The sequence below is a fragment of the Glycine soja genome, chromosome 14, assembly GCF_004193775.1.
Source record: "Glycine soja cultivar W05 chromosome 14, ASM419377v2, whole genome shotgun sequence".
Classification (NCBI taxonomy): domain Eukaryota; kingdom Viridiplantae; phylum Streptophyta; class Magnoliopsida; order Fabales; family Fabaceae; genus Glycine; species Glycine soja.
The window spans coordinates 4,944,661-4,960,826 of NC_041015.1; the positions used below are offsets into that span (position 1 = coordinate 4,944,661).

The 16,166-nt window shown below is 35.9% G+C and overlaps 3 protein-coding genes across 5 annotated transcripts; 2 read left to right on the forward strand and 1 right to left on the reverse strand.

Annotated features, from left to right (window-relative positions):
- Window positions 1–853: 853 nt before the first annotated feature.
- LOC114384692 (syntaxin-31-like) lies at window positions 854–6,215 on the reverse strand. The gene is made up of 5 exons (XM_028344422.1): window positions 5,706–6,215; window positions 3,993–4,141; window positions 2,698–2,736; window positions 1,638–1,835; window positions 854–1,463 (listed from the first exon to the last, which is right to left on the reverse strand). Exons 1-5 carry the CDS (start codon window positions 6,159–6,161, stop codon window positions 1,304–1,306), a joined length of 1,002 nt encoding a protein of 333 aa, XP_028200223.1. The 5' UTR covers window positions 6,162–6,215; the 3' UTR covers window positions 854–1,303.
- Window positions 6,216–6,272: 57 nt separating this feature from the next.
- On the forward strand, window positions 6,273–11,016 carry LOC114384693 (60S acidic ribosomal protein P0-like). Of its 3 annotated transcripts, none has more exons than XM_028344424.1 (4): window positions 6,273–6,390; window positions 8,950–9,234; window positions 9,357–9,425; window positions 10,421–11,016. In XM_028344424.1, exons 2-4 carry the CDS (start codon window positions 8,989–8,991, stop codon window positions 10,667–10,669), a joined length of 564 nt encoding a protein of 187 aa, XP_028200225.1. In that variant the 5' UTR covers window positions 6,273–6,390; window positions 8,950–8,988; the 3' UTR covers window positions 10,670–11,016. The 3 variants fall into 3 exon arrangements, with proteins under 3 accessions (XP_028200225.1, XP_028200226.1, XP_028200224.1); XM_028344425.1 differs by having other exon boundaries at window positions 6,274–6,390; window positions 8,971–9,234; XM_028344423.1 differs by having other exon boundaries at window positions 6,304–6,390; window positions 8,309–9,234.
- A 1,208-nt stretch (window positions 11,017–12,224) lies between these two features.
- Window positions 12,225–14,411, forward strand: LOC114384741 (60S acidic ribosomal protein P0-like). Its single transcript, XM_028344502.1, has 5 exons — window positions 12,225–12,674; window positions 12,771–12,839; window positions 13,327–13,425; window positions 13,662–14,054; window positions 14,127–14,411. The coding sequence occupies exons 1-5, from the start codon at window positions 12,417–12,419 to the stop codon at window positions 14,265–14,267; spliced, it is 960 nt and encodes a 319-aa protein (XP_028200303.1). The 5' UTR covers window positions 12,225–12,416; the 3' UTR covers window positions 14,268–14,411.
- Window positions 14,412–16,166: the final 1,755 nt, after the last annotated feature.

The following is a 16,166-nucleotide window of genomic DNA, read 5'->3' on the forward strand; positions in this document are numbered from 1 at the left end:
GAGGATGCTTGAGTGCGAATCAGAGACCCACTAAATTTTCTTTGAATATTAACAGTCAGAACTGAGGACATCAATCTGGCTACACTTTCAAATCCTTATTTTCTTTGTCTTTTTTTTATAAGATACTTCTTCGGTCCCAAAATAATAATTATTTTAAATTATTTTTCACAGACTAAAAATATATAATAAATAAATGAAAGAAAATATTGTTTTTACAAAATTAATTCTACATCATCTTTAAGTAATGTTACATTGAAAAATTAAAATGACAATTGAAACAAACATAGTTTTCTTACAGGACAATTAATGGGATGGAGGAAATAATACCTTGGACCAAGCCAGACAGGTGGCAGCAAACAACAGAACTAGTTAAAACCACTTAAAATCTGGCCCGAAAAAGGAGATTCTTAGCAATAGCAATAGCTGCAGCGAATGAGTTAGTGGATTCCCACCCAATATTTACATAACCCGCTTTATGTGTTTGGCTGAATCCTTATCTATGTACAGCAAAACATCCTCATGTGAATAAATTAGGGCATTATCTACGAAGAGTAAAGACTACTTGAGAAGCACTTTGAAATATTAAATCAGCAGAAGAAAGAATCCCTCTTTAACTCACATGTACCAGAAGAAGATTCGGAAAAGGCAAAACCACAGAAAATTTTACATATGCAACGGAAAAGGCAAACCGCAGAAAATTTTACATATGCAACCACAAAAACTATATTGCAAGCTTCACAAATAACACAAGTAGGTAAGCCATGAGACACATTGAAGATCTTTCTAATATAAACGAATAATGAAAATGGTTAAAAAAACAATTCTAGTTGTTAAAAAAATTCTCACATAAAACTTTAAAAACAATCAATTTTGATATTACAATATCAAAAAGCTTACATTATCACGTAAGCGAACAAAGGACTTCTCGTATGCTACCATTAATTTGGTACCTTGTCCACTACAGTATCTAGAAACGAGATATTTCTGTCTCCCTCTATTTGTATCTTAGAAACTACAAAAATATTGTGAATCTCTATATCAGTTTACCAAACACTCGTATATTTCTTACTCAATTTGCTTAATTTGGGGCATACATGCCAACAAAATTTTAATAACACCTATAATGATTGCCAAACAAAAGAATATATTGTAAAATGTTTACAGATGACGGAGCTCTATCTACATTCAAATAGAATACATCCGCACATTTAGCTGCTCTTGTATTTTTGCCTCCACAGAAGAACGAAGACAAATCCAAGTAAGCCACGAAGTGAAACTTCCATGATTAGCATATTGAAGTATATTAGGCGACAAAGAATATGAAGATCATGAGGAAAAGTATCAGAATGACAAATATCTTTATTAGAAGCCACCTATTTGATGATATTCGGTTGAGATGCCTCAATAAAGAACTGTGAGCTCCTTCAACATTTGCCGATGACTCATCCATATTGTCATCAATCCTGCCCATGCAAGTTAGGCAGATTTAAAGCTAATTGCTAGAACACATGAACATCCAAGCCTTTGCATACAATAGTATTGTAATTCAATTCACTAACACCATAAGTGGAGGAAAATTTAGTGAACTGTAGTAACATACTAGTGTCTGTCGAGTATATGGGTGGAACAAGAAAAACCTGATAGCAAGCTCCCCTTGATGGGCAACCATTGTAGCTAAATGTGAGAAAATCCCACTAAGCTCAGTGATAGTAGATTCCACATTGTGCAGAGCAGTTGCCCGACTTTGTGCATAGTTGTCATGCCGAGGCACAACCTGCTGTACCATAGACATTTCCATTTGCTGGGATGGAGTGCTGTCCACAGCCAACCTTCGTCTGTGAAAACAAATTTACCAGATGTTGTAATTTAAGTTATAGAAAAAGGCAAATGTTAACCAGTGCTCTAAGGGCATTAGTTAAGGAACTTAAAGAAGAAATGTTTTTATTGGGAGGCGGAAAATTGCACTACTCTATGATCTTTTTTACGCTCTTCTATGATTTATACATTAAATACTTTTTCCTTGAAGTTCCTTAACCAATGCCTTGAGGGCACTGGTTAACAAGATCCACAGAAAAAATGTACATCCTAAGCATACTGTAAAAATTTGAGCAGATCATACCCCTAAAGCAACACATCTCAAGAATCAAAGGGTAAAAATTTACCAGAGATTCATAAACTTGGTTAGGCATTAGGGGGAGAATTGAGATTGTAACAGGCTCTGAATTGAATACATTAAATAACTATCTTTTATTACATTCTGGTAATTGCCCACTCAATTTATGCAAGCAAATTATAAATGGCAGAAATGTAAACATCAAAATGTTCCAAGCTTTAAATAGATGCTATGGTAAAGGTAAACTATTAAGAACTGTAAAAAGGCGTATCAAAGTTGCTAGCCATTCCCTTTTGTATTTGATTGTGCTTGTAGCGAAATGAGGGAAAGATTAAAGGATGCCTCGTACCCAATGCCCATCATCACATAATACTGAGCAAGGAATATGCACTCAAAAACAACTCGACAGTAAACACAGTTGTAGATTTATGATCCATGAGAACCAATTGTCAGCCACATGCTATTACATGAAGTTCTAGTTTAAGGTGATATTTGGATTTTTCAGATATAAATATAACCATACTATATAGAAATGTAAAAGGGGCAATTTGATCTTAAAGCTTTAAAAGGAAATTTAAACAAACCTTAGTTGATTGCCAACAGGAGCTCCATTTGACGGTAATCTGCATAAGAGATATAGATACATATTATTTTGCAGCAATTGAACTTTTAGAGGTCTATCATTTTTTTTATAAAATAAATAAAGATACACAAACCCAGTATTAATAATTTACAAAATGAGAGGGGCTTCAGAAATTACATTTTGAAAGAGAGAAAAGCAAATAAATTTCCCAGTCAAACTACATTATAATTTATAAGTATCATCAATAAATAGAAAATTGTGTTTTGCTATATCATAGTTCATTTAAGGTTCCCACACATATGAACAATGCCAAGACTTGTAACTGTCACACTCCAAAGATGCCCTAAAACTAGTTAGTGCCTCAGTGGTAGAAAAGTAATGGGGAAATGGACACAATTATGTAGTTAAGAGATTTAAACAATGTTCCACCAGGTTTGGCTGATATTTACTGAGGCAGCATACTGAAAGGGAATTCAAAAAATGGCTAGTGTAGCACAGTTCGGGACTTTGAGTTTATGTAATTAGCATGTTCACTTTGGGATATTAAAGAGTATACTTTAGATCTACTATTCAGATTAGCCTGGCCCTGACCTTGCATTATTTAGGATTCAAATGATGAGTCTGAAATTCAATTTTCTCAGCAGGAGGAACAAGGATCTCCTATCAACATATGCAATATATATATATATATATGTGTGTGTGTGTGTGTGTGTGTTATGCTTCTCTCAACTATCACTGTGTCTATTACTTATCTAGTTTTAACAAAAGTACCAAAGTTGCCAGGCTTTTTCGTTCTGGTACAAGAATTCAATATTTGGTAAGCCATTGTGTGCACTAGGAAAGAAATGAAGTGTTGATAGTGGGTAAATAAATTTTTCCAAAAAATGATATTTCAGCTGCAATATGAAATTATAAACCATGTCAAGAGGTATAATGTTAAACAAGAAAAGTTTGGCTAGATAAGACCCATGCACACTTATGGTTAGACAAATAAATCCAAGACACAGAACTCCGAACCTACCAGCATCCAAAATATGACAAGAGTATTCAAGAGTAAAAAACTTTTAAATTTTAAAATTTGGATACACCAACAGCTAACTCCCAAGTCCCAACTATTTAGAAAAGAATAGTAACAAGTAGCTACCAGCCTACTACAGGAGCCAGGTTTTTCATTTTGAACATTGTGCTAAATTCCCTAATATTATTTTACATTATGGAAGTTGGGAAGGAATATTCATGCCATTGCATATTAACAAATGTTAACCTATAACTCGTTAGGGAAAAAAAATTACTCACGCCAATTCTTGATGCAAACTCTCAGATGCATTCGATGAATTTGACCAAGGTGGCGGCTCAGTAGTTGGCTTTGGCTGATGCTGCAAAGGATTCTCTCTTGATGCGTTCTTGGAAAATATCTGCTTCCTGTTCTCGTGAGCCTTTATATTCTGGAGCATGCATACACGCACAACATTAATTGCATGGGAGTGATAAATATAGCAAGGCATATGATGATCAATTTACAAAAGAAATGTTTGTGATCATAACAAGTAAGCATAGTTTTGCATATCTTTCTTCCACAGATATCAATATATTTTTTTACTATGAACATTTCAAAAATTATATAATTTCCCTACCCAAGTTAGAATATCATAAAAAAAAATCATTAGTAATATCCAAAAAATTTGGCTCTATATAATTTCTTATTATTCACAACCTAACACTACCTGTTTCATTCTCCTCTCCCTCATTCCCATCATCAAGAAATAGCATGGCTTCCAACTCTGGTTCATCAAGGGACAACTCTGCTAATTCAAGCATCATCAAGTGGACCATATGCATCTCCACTATGTTCCACAACCTTGTCTCTCCTCTACTATATCCTTCATCTTTCCTAGACAAAAGTCGAAGATTGGTAGTATACTAGTATGCACATAAACCAAGTCCCATGGCCTTTACGAGTCCGTTTTGTTTCTCTTCAGAGAATGAACAAAAGAGTAGGTACTCCAATTCCTCTCACAGCATGAAGAAGAACTAGGCTGCACAAAAGTTTTAATGCAAATTTTCAAAATGAAGCCATATCCTGAGCTGTTCAGCTGTATCAAGTAATCTCTTGTTATCTTTTTAAAAAAACAAAAAAATTAACAAATACTTATTGAATAGACGTATCGGTTTTGGATACATGTCGAACACCAATACTTTTGCATTTTTGGAATATCTAGACTTCATAGATGACAAGCATAGAAAAAAAAAACAATTGAAGAAATATATAACGGTTATGTAGCTCCAGTCTTGATACTTTTTGTTCTAGACCAATGGTCAGACCATGAAGAGCCCAACGAATCCATGCACTATGGCCCAATAGAAGCTGAACATAATTGGATTCCTTGGCTCGACCAAGAAGCAGCCCACTTAAGGGTCTCAACTGTGACACTTGGAAGTCAATAACTACAGAAGCCTTGCTGGATGTCACTCACTGTCTAGCGGAACCCCGCCATAAGGTGCCAAATTCGCTCTAGACTCATACAAGGCAGGAAATTCCTCTGCAAAAGGCTAAGGCTACCAAGGCTAGCAGAGTTACGTCCTGGCTCTTATAAGAGCACCACATTTGTCACCTCATCAATGCTTATAAATAGCAGAAGTGTGGACCACCTTTTGGGTATGAAACTTTCTTCCTTACTGACTTGAGAGTTGAAGTGTCCAGGTAGCCACTGCCGCCATGCAAAACATAAGCCGTCGTTTCATACTGACTTTGAAGGAAACTCAGAATTGCCAACATGGCAGACTCAATCAGCACCTTCCTCAACATTCTTCAACCAAACATTTTCGATCCTAAAAAGGATGAAACTATTATTTTCTTACCTAAGTAGCCCCGGCCTAGAGCCAGAGCCAGAGCCAGAGCCCAATATCTCTAAATACGGATATTCATTATCATATTCTTCCATACATTGAATCACACATATAATAAAAAAAAGAAGAAAAAACAATAAATAGTGTAATTGATGGGCCAACCTCTGTCCTAGCAGTTAAGACATCTTGAAGGTGTTTGGTGGCTCCCATGAGTTTGCTCTTCAAGTCATCACAAACCGCGGTGGAATGCACAATCGTATCCTGCGAGTAACCGCCGTCAGCCATATCCGTGTTCTGAACGGTTTGCAAATCGAAGAGAGCCGAGTTGAGCGCCGTGATCTCGTTCTTGATCAGAACAGTCAGCTCCTGAATCTCCACTGCGGGATCGTTGAACATGGACGATTTCCTCGCCAGCTGCGTGAGCCTCGCGATCTTCTGCGAGGTCTCGTGGATCCCCAACCCGATACGCGAGGCCTTTCGGTTGAATTCGGATCTCGAATACGACTCGCCATGAGAGGTCGAAGGAGCATTCTCGGGTTGCACCGGACTTCCGATCTTCTTCAGAGTCTCCGATAATAACCGGAACTCCGACGTGCGGTCACGGTATGAGGAAGCCATCGGAGACAGACAAGTCCCGTTCGTTTCAATTCCAAGATCCCATGAAGGACACCATTTCAGTTCAGTGGACACCTTAACTAATTGGGCCCCACTCGCATGCACATTTTATTTGGGCCTGGCTTATTGGGCTATTATTTCACACCGAGACCCACACTATGACTCATTTCAGATCTTCTTTTCTTCACAGTGCTGCACCACTGCCTCCTCAACGTCGCCGACCACCGTTCAGGTAAATCCTGCGCAACTCAATTTCTCTTCTTCTTTGTTTTTTTTTTTTTTGTAAATCTGTTTCTATTGTACTCTATATTTTTTTTCCTTGTATCTGTCTTCTCGTTCGTTCAATGTTTTACTGCGACTAGAACATCAAACAACAACAACAATAAAATCCTCTATTTTTTGTTTCAGCTTTTGTTCTTTCAATTCCAATTTCTACTTGCTTTCAGTTTTCAACATAAGAGCTTGACTGGTTCGGGTTTTGACACGAACATGTTTGTTGCTATGTGGCAACACAACAGGTCATTCTTTAGGGGATTTTTTTTATCTGGGCAATGTATCAACGCTGATATACACTCAGTTACTCACTAACTCACTGAATTTTTTTCCCCTTTATGCTTTTGTTGTTTGGTTTCGTGTGCAAATTTAGTCAATAACCTGGCATTTATACAAGGAATTTTTTGTTTATCGTTAGTTATGGTCACTATATCACTTTCATTTGCTGAGTGCTAATGTGGATTTGATTTTTGTGTCATATGGAAACTGTTTGGATTTTCTGTGTTTCTGTAATGAGAAATACGATAGAAAAATGCAAAACAAACTTATAGACTTATTGTGGTTCAAATCAAGTTGGTTAATGTTATTTGTCAGTAAAAAAGAAGAGAAAAAGGATATGCATGGTCAACTCTGCATTCTTTTTTGGAATACCATTCATATTGACCTTTTTCTGCCTTTCAGTTCTTAGCAAACTTGTTAAGTATAGGAAAAAGCAAAGCCTTTTATACAAAAAGATTGAATATGGCCCAAGATTTGCTAAGTATTAAGAAACAAGATCAGTGACTAGCTACTTGGGCCATATTCAATATATTTGTATAAAGTTTCTATGGATTCTACAATGCACTACTGATTTTTCCCAAACAGAATCTTATATTCCCTTTTCTGACATTTCAAATATGTCGTTACTAACTATCACTGTTGCTGAATATGATTGTTTCCTTGCCTATTCATCCCCCACTGCCTCCATTTCAAATTTTTCTTTTCCCTCTTCTTACTCTAGATAATGATCATTATGTACTGAGCTTTAATTTTAATATCACTTCTATTAATAAGTTCACTAGCTCTCTTAATTGTTGTGTTAGCTTTAATAACATTGTTGTTAACTATTGTGCTTAATTGGATAACAGAACAGATGATTGGAACAAGGAGTGAGTTGTAGGGGATTTATTATATATATTTGCCATCATCTTCTGCTGCATTTAGCTTTTCTCTCTCACCTTTTTTAGTTGTTACTTTCTAATGCTTTGTCATCCTTGGAGTGTGCATTGTGTTAACTTTGAAAAACATATTTTCTAGTTTGTTTCTAAAGTGCACCATTGATAAGGCTTTGTTCCTCTCTGAGTTAGTTCATATAGATGCTTGGGGGGTCCATGCAAGTTTAGTTTCTACTACTTTGGGTTTCCAACATTTTCAATCTTCTGTTGATGATTTATCCAAATGCACATATATGGTTACTTTCAATAAAATCACCATCTATCAGCCTTGCATTATTCTATTAAAAGGGTGTTATAGTAATGATAATTCTGGACTGGAGTGTGGGAAAGGTGGGGGTTTGATACAAGTAATCTTATCAGATTTTGTTAGTTAATATTTCTCATACACCAGAGTGAGTTTTTTTGTTTTTCTCCTTATTATGATTTTGATGGGCTTATATGTTATTAAGCATTGTAGGTGTTGATTTTAAGATCAAAACACTCACAATAGAGTCAAATCTTGTGCTTTCAGTTCTTGAAATTAGACCTTTTGTTTAAACCCAGCAGCATGTGATTAGCACAGATAGAATGAAATGTCTCTCATGTAGTGTTGTGGTTATTCTTTGACCAAAGTGACTAATTTAAGTGGTATATTGACTAAACATAACATTACATCTATTGCAGCAGGGCAGGAAAGGTTCAGAACTCTCATTGCAACTGATTTGTGAGAAATGGACATTGGTTATAATGAGTGACAGTACAAAAAAAATACATGCTTCACTTCTAGCACTTTCACGTGTAAAGTATAATCATAAAATTATTAAAATGTCCATTTTCAGCACCATGATCATTTTACTATGCGTGTGTTGGGTTCTACATCTGTTTCCCACCAAAATCATGTCAAATACACAGGCTAGGCTAGGTTTGTTCATTTTAGTAAACTTTGTCTAAGTTACATGATGCAGTCTAAGAATCTATTAGAAAATTATGGTATTGTATTCTTTCTTTATTTTTTTCTTATTATATTGTCAAACTATTTTTTGTTCTGATTTTGTTTTTTTTTCCCCAATCAGAGCATTATTTTGAATATGCCCTTGTCAAATTTTGTACTGTTATATGTTAACGATTATTGTTTGATTTTATACTTTGCTACTTTTTATTATGTTTTCTTATTTTGTTTTTCAAATTTTCTCTCTTTTCTTTTATTATGGTGAGCCAAACCATTTAACCCGCCACCTGTAGTGGGTTGAGTTGGGTTGCTGCAATTTTGGTTCACTACCAAAGTAATCCAACTCCTATCGGCTGAATTTTTTGACAACCTGTAGTGAGCCAACTCTCTTTGATAGCTCTAGTGATCAGCAGCAATGGCGGGGAAAGTGGCGAAGGCAGCTTATGATGCAAAGATGCTGAAGCTTCTGAAAGAGTACAGTCAGGTGCTGGTGGTTTCATCAGACAATGTGGGTTCCAACCAGCTTCAGGGCATACGGAGGGGACTTAATGCTGATTCGGTGGTGGTGATGGGAAAGAACTCCATGATGAAACGCTCTATCATCTTGGATGCTCAGAAGACTGGCAACAAGGCCTTCCTTAACCTTGTCCCCCTTCTTGTGGTAACTCTGCTACCTCATTTCTTGTACCAGAAAATAAATTTGATAATAATAATAGTAAAAAAAGAAGCAATTTCATTTAATTTTGAAGACAGTTTAATGTTTAAGCTTGTTTCTTGAATCAGGGAAATGTGGCATTAATTTTCACCAAAGGTGACTTGAGGGAAGTTAGCGAACAGATTGCCAAGTACAAGGTCAAGTAACATGTTCTGTTTTTCTTATGTTTAATAATATTCTACATTACTGCTATGTAATTGTGAGGTTGCTATGTGTGTAAAAGGATGTTGGTTGTAGTAGTTTGGTCCTTGTTTTGCAAGCTTTCCATGATATCTATGCTTAAGTAATGCCAAAATTTTACTCCACAACTGATAGTTAAGCTTATTAAAAAAGAACTAACACACACACACACACACAAAAAAAAAAAAAGGAACGTGTAACTAAATATACATCTCCTGGGAGTTTCTTTTTAGTCTTTAATTGTACTGCAGTTTCTTGCAGGACAATGATATATGTGGAGGAACCCCTATCTTTGTATGACACACTTGCGATTCTTTTTTCCATTCACCTAAAAAAAAATGGCTTTTGACCTAAGTTGATTGTCTGAGTGAGATTATTAATCGCAATTTAGGTGATATCATTAGGAGTCACGTAGCAGAGAAGCCATGTTATTACAACTAAGTTTTGTATGTTGCTAAGTTCACACACTTAGGTCTGCTAGAAAGAGTCCTTCACTTCTCAATGTGGCAATGCCTCACTAAGGGTGTCTTTGCAAAACCATTCTCTGTTCAACGTGAATATATCAATTTTTTTTTAGTCACATTCAATTTCTCGGAATGTAGGAAATGGAGGGTGAAACAGCTAAACAAACAGACTAAAGCATTAATTTTCTGTCACTGTTTGTTGATTCTACAGTATATTCTACACGTTAAGATTTAGCTACATCATTTGCTGACCACATTTATTATTTGCAAGTTAGATGAGTTTGCTTCGAGTTGCAGTATTTATGAACTTTTTACTAATCTTCACTGCACAAAATTTTGATGTGGATATGCCATAGTTTGCATTAGGACTAAGCATTATGGTAAATATTCTTTTATTGAGTACAGTATGGAAGACTTGCTTCCCTATCAAGGAAGCTATTAGAAAACTTCCTTATCAGAAGCCTTATGTTTTCACTAACTATCTGCAGGTTGTTCAACCTATTCTCATGTGCCCCAAGTACACGTCATATGACACATACCAGAATTGTACTTATATGCAATCTGGACAGATACCTTTGGGCCTCACGTGTTGTAATCAGCAATCTTCGCAGGCTTCTGAGCCTTTTCTTGTATGCTCAAAATTCTTGCCACACCAACATTGTTTCTTGATGAGATCAAGACAGTTCTTGATGACGAGTATATGGTCTCCTCTTCTCCTTTTGGCTGGTAACTTGTGACGTGGATGAAGTATGCTGATTTGGATCACATGGTTTATATTACTCTTTTCCTTGAGCACTATTGGCTTTCAAAATGTAATTGTATTCTTCTGTCTCACGGGATCATGGAAAATGAAAATGATTTAGATCAAGGTTTCTGATACAAGGATCTTTAATTTCCCAGGAATTTTATCCTCTTTTTGAATAAGGATATGGCAGCATATGTGTTATCTGCTTGTTTATTAATTTATCTCATAATTACTGTTTTTTGTGAAGGGGGCTATCAGCAGCACTACTTTCACATTTTTCAGAACCTTTTACTTTATTAGGATTGGCTCATAAATTGATGATTTTATTATGTTGATTCATCTTCAGTTCAGCACTATTTCAATTTTGAAGTCAAAGATGAGTTAGAAAATTTATATATATAATTTAGTGTACATACAACACATATGTTGAGTTAGATAATTTTAAATTTTGATTCTCTCATGTTAGATTTTGTTGTCACAAGAGAAATACCCACAAAAGTGACTAAAGTAGGACTTGTCACTTATTTTGCTTGTGTATTTACTCTTTATTTCTTCATACCTTTGAGTTGTTTGACTAATTTTTTATTGGCCCATCATTTCATATTAGTTTTTAAAAAATTAGCAACTTTTTATTTCAATGATTCAATTATTTACGAATTTAAAATGAATCTCGTAAATTACTTCATATTTATATTTAGTTTTTGTTTTAATTTTAAAATATTAAGTCATTTATGTTTTAATTTTGAATAATTTTTTTTACTGCATTCATTTGACAAAAACAAAAGCCATCGTTAACCAAGAAGCCCCAAACCCCACGCCTCCTATTTGTTTAGGGCGGGCGGCGTCAACTCTAATTCGATCCGGGTATTCAATCTTTATCATATGAATTACCTTTATTAGTAATAATCAGATTAATTTGTACCATAATTAATCCAATTACAATTAAAATGGGTAACTTGAGTCATCATTATTTCAAATTTAAATTAAAAAGGTAATTATATCATAATTAATTAATTCTGTTAGTATTAAAAAAAGGATAATATGAGCCGTCATTTAAATGATTTATATCATAACTGAAAAATGATTAAAAAGATAAAATTTTACAATTAATTAATAATTAAAAAATTAACAAAACAGAAACATATATTTTAGCAGAGTAAGAAGGGTGCAAACAATACACAGTAGAAATGTTTTTTTTGTTGTGTACTTTACACAACGAATGTATATCACACCCTCTGTTACTCAAGAAAAATATGTTTCCGCTATATAAAGAAGGGTACTTTGGGAACAAAATGTTTCTCTGAAGCATGTTGGGAGTGTAGCTAGCAGCCCTTTAGAAAACAACTGAGACCGAAACCCCGAACAGCACTAGTAAAGTGCAAACCAAAAAAGAAATCCCAATTTAAAATATAAGTTCGAAGCCCATTGGGCCATTAACAAATTCCCAGCCGTCTGATTCTTTACAACAAACGAATGGCAGCCGTTGGATCTAGGTTTTTCCCAAAACCTATTCACATTGCCCTGCGCCACTATATAAACTCACCGTTCGTCACACTTCTCTATTTCGCTTCTTTTCCTAACCTAAACCCTACTCATTCTCCATACCTCAACGAAGAGGTTAAAGAGACGGCAACACTTTGCTGTCCGCCTTGACCGAGCAGAGCTTCGTCTTGGCCCTCGATTTTGCCCTAAAGTACTCCCAGTCACAACAGACACCGTCGTCGTCGTCGTCATCATCAATGGCACCGAAGCAGACCAAGGCTGAGAAGAAGATCGCTTACGATGCGAAGCTGTGCGACCTAATGGAGGAGTACGGCCAGATCCTCGTTGTGAACTCCGATAACGTGGGATCGAACCAGCTCCAGAACATTCGCAAGGGTCTCCGTGGCGACTCCGTCGTCCTCATGGGGAAGAACACCATGATGAAGCGCTCAGTCAGGATGCACGCTGAGAAAACCGGAAACAACGCCTATCTCAACCTTATCCCGCTCCTTGTTGTGAGTTTCACTCTTTCTAAATCTGTTTTATTAGCGAGTATTAAAAAAATGTTTTAATTACTGAATTTTGAGAGAATGTGTTTTTGGTTGAATCAGGGCAATGTGGGATTGATTTTCACCAAAGGTGACCTGAAGGAGGTCAGTGAGGAGGTTGCCAAGTACAAGGTAAATTGATATATGCATACTTTTCGATTTGTTTATATTATTGCTATTTAACTGATTGTTTTACTAACTATTTGATGATTTTAGTCGTTTACCTTTGTTGCCTTGCCTGTATTATTTTTAATTTGAATCATAAAAAGCCGTACTTTACCTTGTTTTTCTGTGATGACTTTTTAGTTAAGTTTTGGGGACAGATGCTAGGAATGTATCTCTCGAGCATTTTAGTTGTTTATTGTTATTGTTATATTGTGCTCTGATTTACTTAGTGATTGCAATTCTTGTTTACTTTTTTTCCATGTTATGACTTATGTTTTGCTCTACCCGAATATATTAGGCCGAGTTATTAAGATTGTGACAGTTGTTCGTTATGTTTTGTGGGTTTGATGCAATACAATAGCTAGCTTTTTTCCTACTTTGCAACTATGTTATTTGTGTATATCATTTGCTTTAATTTATTGTTCATCAAAACATTTGTGTTTTATCTGAACAGGTTGGAGCTCCTGCTCGTGTTGGTTTGGTTGCCCCAATTGATGTTGTTGTTCCTCCTGGCAACACAGGGCTCGATCCCTCCCAGACCTCTTTCTTCCAGGTTGGTAATCTTCTGTTTGTAGAATTTGGGGGTGGTTGATTTGTTTTGGTTTTTAAAAACTATTAATATTTTAAATATTAGGTTGAGTAGAAGTGGGGAAAGAAAAAACATTAGTAACGGAACCAAAACAAATTTACAGATTTTTTATAAAAGAGTTCTGTTTTTAAAATCAAGGAAAAACAGGTCAAGATTATTTTGTTTTCATGTCATGTTTATGCTTAGTTTCTGTATTTCAGGTGCTCAACATTCCTACCAAGATTAACAAGGGTACTGTTGAAATCATTACCCCTGTGGAGCTCATTAAGAAGGGAGACAAGGTTGGATCTTCTGAAGCTGCATTGCTTGCCAAGCTAGGGATAAGGCCCTTCTCGTATGGGCTTGTGGTTCTTTCTGTTTATGATAATGGTTCAGTGTTCAGCCCTGAGGTTCTTGATCTTACTGAGGATGACCTTATTGAGAAGTTTGCTGCTGGTGTCTCAATGGTTACTTCACTTTCATTAGCTATCTCATACCCAACACTTGCTGCTGCACCACACATGTTTGTCAATGCCTACAAGAATGTTCTTGCTGTTGCGGTTGAGACAGATTATTCTTTCCCTGAGGCAGACAAGGTCAAGGAGTATCTGAAGGTATTTCGGTTGAGACAAAATATTTCTGTTGTTTTTTTCCTTTTCATTTATGAATTTTTAACTTGAATGCAGGATCCAAGTAAATTTGCTGTCGCTGCTGTTGCGGCTCCTGCTGCTGAGTCTGGTGCTCCTGCTGCAGCCAAGGAAGAGGAAAAGAAGGAAGAACCAGCTGAAGAATCTGATGATGACATGGGTTTCAGTCTGTTTGACTAATTTATGTAATGCTTTTGTTGAGTTTATTTGGTTAGAATTGAAGTTGTGTTTGCCTTTCATTTCAGGTGTTATTTTAGTGTATTCATGTTACATTGCAACTACTTTTAATTTCCATAGTTAATTAAAGCTTCAACGTTTCTGTCTCTTGTGGTTTTAAATTGTGATACCTGATAAATTTACAATTCCCCATCTTTGTGAAGATGGCAGGAGTGATGATAAGATGCCTAATAGCATTAAACTTCAACCTCAAATGTCTTGAAGCAAGCAATGTTGCTCTAGCTTTCGCGATTACTTCCCGCTATAAAATGAGATCTCTAACAATGCCTCGACCTGCAGCTTCTCTTTTTCTTGAAATTCGAATTGTTAACTGATTATTTTCAATTTAATATTGTTCTGATATTATAAGATTGTGTCAGTTAAGTATCTTAAAAATTGCATAATATAATTATTTATTTTCTACATATTGAATAGTTCTACACTATAATTCTATATGATAGTGGGACCTAATTCATAGTTGACTCTGCTATTGTAAACTTACAAATTACACCTAGTCAAACAGACATGAAGTGAAAGGTGATTATGAAATTCAAACAAAATAATATTAGAAGCTCTTTTAAGATGTGTTCTTGTTACTAATGCTGCTAACCGTGTAATGTTGGTGTAAACAAACTTGTAGAGTTCGAAGTCCATATTTTATAATTTTAACAAGTAGTCTGAACTTTAACGGCACAGAGAATTGCTAGGTAAGCTAGCTTGCTCAGCGAATCTGCTAAAATTTCATTCATCAAATTGAATAACCTAGTACAAATTTGAAGGTACTCATGCATCAATAGGAGCCAACTCAAGAGGAATATGCAATTGCAGCTTGGGCTCAACAAAGAGTTCGTCAAGCACATTCAACTGATAATCAACACTTTTATCATCATAACTTGGCCTTTGTTTAGCAACTTTTAAGAATGATATGTTAAATTGCAACTGCTTCAATATCTCTAGGATCCATGCATGTGGCTTCTCCTTATCCTACCTTGTTGGAGCATGTGGATAAGGAAGGTCCTTGATGACAGGGTTCATTGATACCTTGTTCTCCTCCTCAACAAGTTGGTTCTTTGTCTTTGTCTCGTCACTATGTTTCACCACCAACTTCTCACACTCACTAGCATTTTTCTTTTCACTCCTACCATCTCTCAATAATTTTATTATCCTCATTCTCATATATTTTCTCTCATCAACAACATTTTCACTCATTTTTCTCTCTACTCACTTCACTCGTGGCAATGATAGCATTAGACTTCTTTGCTAGTTGTTTGGCCAATTGCCCCATTTGAATTTCTTATCTCTTGATTGAAGCCTCAATGTTCTCTTGATTGGTGATGGAGACCTGCATAAATTGATTAAAAGTCTCCTCCAACTCAGAAGTAGGCTCATGATGGAGAGGTTGATATTGTTGGCTTTGAAGTTGTTGTGAAATTCTTGAAATTTCTTTGGCGAGTGCTTCAAACTGTTGAGTGGGAAGTTTGTTTTGAGCAAAGAATACATATCGGGAATCCAACTCTAGCGCACCTCTTCTTTGCACCAGAGTCCTATCATGTTGGTTTCATAATCGTTTGAAGCCATATTCTGAATGATCTCCTTAGCTTCATCCGGTGTCTTCAACATAATCTTGCTTCCAACTGAAACATTAAGCAGAAGCTTAGTTTGAGCCCTTAACCCCACCAAGAAAGTATTGATTTGTGCTCCTTCATCAAGACCGTGAGGTGGACATTTTCTCAAAGGCTTTCCCAAGCTTCGCACAATGCCTCATCTAATCCTTGTGTAAAGGCCAAAATTGTTGCTCTCCTTTGATTGATCTTGGATTGAGGGAAGAATTGATGCAAAAACTTGTTCACTAGCTAAGCCCAA

What these genes read in the sequence shown, in the direction of transcription:
- LOC114384693 (XM_028344424.1), top strand. Translation starts at nt 8,989, where the DNA reads ATGGCGGGGAAAGTGGCGAAGGCAGCTTATGATGCAAAGATGCTGAAG. An exon ending in ACCTTGTCCCCCTTCTTGTG is followed by an intron (nt 9,235 to 9,356) that starts GTAACTCTGCTA and finishes TTCTTGAATCAG; the next exon opens with GGAAATGTGGCATTAATTTT. An exon ending in AACAGATTGCCAAGTACAAG is followed by an intron (nt 9,426 to 10,420) that starts GTCAAGTAACAT and finishes AACTATCTGCAG; the next exon opens with GTTGTTCAACCTATTCTCAT.
- LOC114384741 (XM_028344502.1), top strand. Translation starts at nt 12,417, where the DNA reads ATGGCACCGAAGCAGACCAAGGCTGAGAAGAAGATCGCTTACGATGCG. An exon ending in ACCTTATCCCGCTCCTTGTT is followed by an intron (nt 12,675 to 12,770) that starts GTGAGTTTCACT and finishes TGGTTGAATCAG; the next exon opens with GGCAATGTGGGATTGATTTT. An exon ending in AGGTCAAGGAGTATCTGAAG is followed by an intron (nt 14,055 to 14,126) that starts GTATTTCGGTTG and finishes ACTTGAATGCAG; the next exon opens with GATCCAAGTAAATTTGCTGT.
- LOC114384692 (XM_028344422.1), bottom strand. Translation starts at nt 6,161, where the DNA reads ATGGCTTCCTCATACCGTGACCGCACGTCGGAGTTCCGGTTATTATCG. An exon ending in CCTGTTGGCAATCAACTAAG is followed by an intron (nt 1,836 to 2,697) that starts GTTTGTTTAAAT and finishes TTGTTTTCACAG; the next exon opens with ACGAAGGTTGGCTGTGGACA. An exon ending in CAAGGGGAGCTTGCTATCAG is followed by an intron (nt 1,464 to 1,637) that starts GTTTTTCTTGTT and finishes TTGCATGGGCAG; the next exon opens with GATTGATGACAATATGGATG.